At 38.4% G+C, this 5,152-nt stretch overlaps 1 protein-coding gene across 1 annotated transcript; it reads right to left on the bottom strand.

The window, feature by feature from the left end:
• Window positions 1-837: 837 nt before the first annotated feature.
• LOC140933752 (uncharacterized) lies at window positions 838-3,668 on the bottom strand. Its single transcript, XM_073383384.1, has 2 exons — window positions 3,016-3,668; window positions 838-1,651 (listed from the first exon to the last, which is right to left on the bottom strand). The coding sequence occupies exons 1-2, from the start codon at window positions 3,263-3,265 to the stop codon at window positions 960-962; spliced, it is 942 nt and encodes a 313-aa protein (XP_073239485.1). The 5' UTR covers window positions 3,266-3,668; the 3' UTR covers window positions 838-959.
• Between the last annotated feature and the right edge of the window lie 1,484 nt (window positions 3,669-5,152).

Genomic DNA, 5,152 nt, shown 5'->3' with positions numbered 1-5,152 from the left:
TGCGGGCGCAAAAACTATGCAGTACAGTATGAACACCTATCCGATATGTTAGAGCGCAGTTTCTCTCAGTTACAGATACGTGACAGAATTCGCGCCAAACTCTTCTGTGTGAACAGAAGTCCTATCCGATACGGTTTTTGCGCCGGCGCAAAAGCTGTCCAGTACGGTGTGAATATAGCCTCTGTTTGTGATTCTGAGTGAACAGCGAAACAGATAAGACTAGTTCCCAGGGTTCTTCTTTGAGTAGGAGAGAGCCCTGGGAACGAGGTTGCTAAACAGGGTTAGCATTAGGTAATATCGGCTGAAGGCAGATTGTTTCTTTCAGTAAAATTACATGAAGAACAACTTAAGTCCAACTTTACTGTGTAATATAAAAGTGAAATAGAAAACTCCACTGTGATGCTTTGAACCCGGGTCACTTGCTTTATAGCCTACATCCATATCCACTACACCATCGAGGACTAGCTGCCAAATCCAGTAATTTTTAAAATATACATGTTCTTATATATGCCGTACTCCATTACAATATTTGAAAGCTAACCGTTTTTAGTTCAGTGCTTAACCCTAATCACTGCAGATCAGTGCTTAACCCTCTACTGTGTTCTCTCCATAACTGGCGCATTGTAGCTTTGGTTTCTTCAGCTATTTTAGCCTCTTTCTACATTCCAGTCTCGTTCCATTATGGAAATAATGCGTTGTGTAAAATTCATAAGGTGTCCAATCTGGCTTCACTCGATGTTATCTAACGCCAACTGCTAAACAGATCCGTTGGGTTATCGGTTGGATTATTTTTTCGCTTTATAATACTAATGTTTCAACTCAGAATTGCTCATTTGAATGAACACGGCAGAAAGCCACTAGCTTAAGTTCATGTGAAAAAAATTTTACTATGATACTTTGTCTGATAAATCTTTTTATACGATAAATATTTGAGGTTTTATGGATACCACTCTTCTAGCTTACTGGTCTATGTCTTTTTCTGAAGATATAGTATGTAAATAGTATTGCACTTTATCGTTGAAGTCACATTGAATGTTATTGTCCTGGTTTATCGAGACAGCGGATTCACCCAAAACAGGACTCACGTTGAACAACTCACGCGCAGACTTAGTGGGTGTTCTTTGCGTCTTTACGAGCATTGGACTGCCGCGAGTCTGATGTATCCGTGGTAACTTTTCTTGGTCAGCGGATGTGAGCGTTGGGCTTGCACCAATCGGAGTCGTGTGAAACTTGGTTCTGTTTTGCGGCTGCGCGCCGGCATATGATAGTTCTGCAAAAGTAAACTGCGGTGAGACGGGAGGTGAGGACGACGATTTTTTTAAGTGTTCATCTGAGCCAGAGTTTATCACTGGACATGACCTGACACGTGACATGCCTTCCTTTAGCTGTCTTGGACTAAGGCGTCTCCGTGGAATCACTGGACTTATTAGAGCCTCGGTTGGACCGTCAGACAGAGTTCGCCTTCTGGTAGACGTCATACACGCAGGAGTCGGGCTTGAAACTTTACGATTAATCATCCGCAATCCTGTCGGCCGTAAAACGAAGTTTTCGTCCAGACTCTCCTGAGATGAGCAATGAGAGAAGAATGGGGAGAGTGGCCGAGGATCCCCGCCTCTGACGTCATTATTTGATACAGATATTCGCAGATTGGCTGTAAAATCAAAATACCATTGGTAGCGTCATAACTGAAACTAACTGTCCCATCCACCCCTCCCATACAAGCATTTTGTAAAGAAAACCACTTATATTGAGTTTATCTTTAGATTCAAGATTCGCTTTTGTAATACAATAATCATAAAAGTGACTTGTTTCAGCTTTGGAGGCGAATTCTCTTTTTAAAGTTTTCTATAACTGAACATTACAGGTCATCAAGACTTTGAATGTCATGGGCCATCCATGACTTCTCTTTTTGCTTCAAACGGAGCCTAATTAGAGTTTAAACTGATAAAATGTCATTGATTTCATAAGTTAAGTCTATTGTATTCCTTATAACGAAGGCTTAAGTCGACTTTGTGATATCTCGGATTATGGAAATATTTACAACGCCTACTATGATTTGGTTCAAATACCATTCCTACTTCAAAGTATATGAAAAAAATTACGCTTCTTCAATTTGACAATAGCGATATCTCTTGTTTGTAAACATAGTTTTGTTGTTATTCAAACGTGCCAACCACTGACATAAACGAATCCATTGTCTCAAGAGCCAATGAGCCCCTGGTTGACATAAATATCAATAGCTGACGTGAAGCGAAATATCGCTTTTGTGCTGAGACTGGGCCGAATTAAGACCGCGAGGGCGCTGGTAACGAGACTGTCGCGTGTATAATGGCGTTAAATAGAGGTTTCACCTGGCTTACAACTCGATTATAAATGGGTATAAAAGTATTAAAAGTATTAACTCTTGTTAATTAATGTCCCTGAACATGGACAAACTCAAAATGGGATTCCATTGAAGTCTAATAAACCTTCATTAACACTGGAGTGTTTGAGTGTCCAATAGGTTGCCCTATCTGGCTTGATTTAATCATTTCAACTGTTAAGCATTGTTATGAAAAGTCAATTTGGTTCACGGTTTACGTGCGCAGTGATACAAAAACTGTATTCGCAAAGTCAATAATCGCCCATGCAGAATTAAGTAGGTACACAGCAGTTAGGAATATTTAATTGAGTTGATAAAGGTGCGAAGTGCGATCACTTAGATTTCCTTTTTTAACTAAGATGAAAAACTTGACGACACTTCAGACATGAGAAGTTCACAACTCGTTCACACATCATTCTGCTGTATATATGCAGATGAATAACCTTTTGACACAAGACATATGAAATTTGATGGAAGGAAGCGAAAAGTGTCTTGTAAAAAGTAAGAGCGAAATAGTTAGTCACTGAGAAGGTAATGAAAGACAAAACGTAAACCTAGACATGAAACGCGTACACATTTCGAACTCCGGCTTTACTGACGGTCTTAGCTTGTGAACCATTACACAACAAACTGTGTATACTTTAAGTACTCACCACTATTTGATAATTGCTCGCGACTGGAGGGCTTTGGTTCTCTGAGGGACATCTTTCCTTCAAACACAGTTGGCAAACTGGAAAACAGTTCGGTATTCTCATAGTCACGTCTTTCGCTTTGAGTTATTCCTAACTGTGCGTCGTCTCTCATTGCTCTCGGGAAATTGGTATCAGACTTTTCAAGAGTAACGCCGTCAGCGCATATTTTCATTTTCCCAGATTGGATGCAACTGTGAGAGTTAAGCTCCATACAAGAAGTCAGTGCAAAGTCCCTTGTAGCTCCAGTAGAAGCGGAGATCTTGAATTCACCGTTGAATAAGTCAAGTTTTAGAACTACCAATAAACTTGATTCACTGTTTTAGCTACTGAACGAGAGACTAGCTCGAAAGCCTCGCAAGATATGACTCAATTCTGTATTTACCAGTAAAGTATTCCAATTCATGACATCATCTCGTGGATGAGTTGCGCATTATTATGAAGCTCTAAGTAAACTGAAGGATTTAGCTATCCTTTGTTCTTCTCTTAAGAAAGGTTGTTCTTTTCAAGTTAGCAGCTATTCAAAATCTTATAAAGTGATTTTCCAACCAATGAGGCCGCATTTGAAAAGCAGATGAAAATCAAACAAAAAAGAGGATGGTTCAGTGACAATTTGTCTGTCTAGCCAGTTTGCTGTCTAGCACGCTGTAAAAAAGGTCGGGAAAAATAAATAGGGCTTTCACGGGTCCACAACACGCAATTTAGTCACGCATTTGAAAGAGGATTAAGGCTTTCACGTTTAAGTGTACTTCACTCAAAACTGGCAAGCTTACGAGATTAATACAAAATCAACTATAATATGAACAATAAAAATTTCGGGAGATGTTATCATTTCTTTAAATAATAGCCGAAAAAAAGTGGATCTCAGGTGACGTAAATAACAGCTTAAATAATCATGGTCCAAATGATCAGGGAACTCTTAATGCCATCTTTAACGCGAGCCCTTCAAAACGTCAAGTCTAAGGTGACTAAAGAGTCGCTTCTTCACTATAGAGACCGCTTTTCTACTCTTAAAACGCACAAACGCTCGACTTCTATTAATGCTCACCTAATGAATTTATAAACCCTTATTTAAACAATTTGACAACCATTATGAAAAAAAAAAACAAATCCCAGTTAACTTTGTCGTGAGTTATTTTAAACTATTTTAACTTTCTACAGTGTAAAACTGTCACTGGTATGGTTCGAATAGATAATTCCTTTATGATCTGTAAAAATTTATTTAACATGAAAATGATTATATTTCATGTTAAATAATCTAGCCCAACTTACTTATAAACCAAGAGATTTATCATTGTCTTTGTCATTAGTTAATCACGTAACCATTAACTAATAAAAACTTGACACTATAGCTAAATGACTAAATAACTTTTTTTATTATATAGATACTGATGAATTACCAGGATTTTCCTTTTACTAAAAAATCATATCTTCATCGCGCGCAGTGTGAAGATACTATTTTTATCTTTCACGTGTGAGGATATTGGTGTCGCCATGAATACTAACATGATTAGCCAATTACAAGAGAGCTTCCCGCTCACAAAAAAAAATTAAGTATTATTGTCTTTATTTCTCCTTTATAACTTTATATCCGAGTTTCATAACATTTTTATGACAGGCATTTTGCGATAGGTGACCACTTTAATTGCACTAATTTGCTGTTTCGAAAATGAATAAAAAATAAAGTTGTGTTTTATGTAGGAATCTCATCAGTATCTATAAAATAAACAGAACCTTACATGGCCGCTTGGGGATACGAAGTTTATCTTCTCGTGCTTAAAGTATCTCTCACTAGAGAGCGAAGCGAACGAGTGAGAGATACTTTCAGCACTCGAAGATAAAATTCGTATCCCCGCGCGGCCTTGTAATATCCTCCATATCAGAAATGGAAACGCATGTTCCTGTTGACGATTCCAGTTTTCAAGCCAGTATCACCCTAATCTCGTACCCAGATCTCCCACGGCCAAGAGACAGTGTAAAACAGAATGAGATCTGGGTAGGAGATTAGTATCACCCAATGGTGGGATTTTGGGCAGGTTTATTTTTTAAAGGTTTTTTTCATGGAGACGACAAGTCCTTGTCACAGAGTTGAAATTCTTGT

This window comes from Porites lutea, chromosome 1 (assembly GCF_958299795.1).
Source record: "Porites lutea chromosome 1, jaPorLute2.1, whole genome shotgun sequence".
Lineage (NCBI taxonomy): Eukaryota > Metazoa > Cnidaria > Anthozoa > Scleractinia > Poritidae > Porites > Porites lutea.
This window is presented reverse-complemented; position numbering and strand designations above follow the sequence as displayed.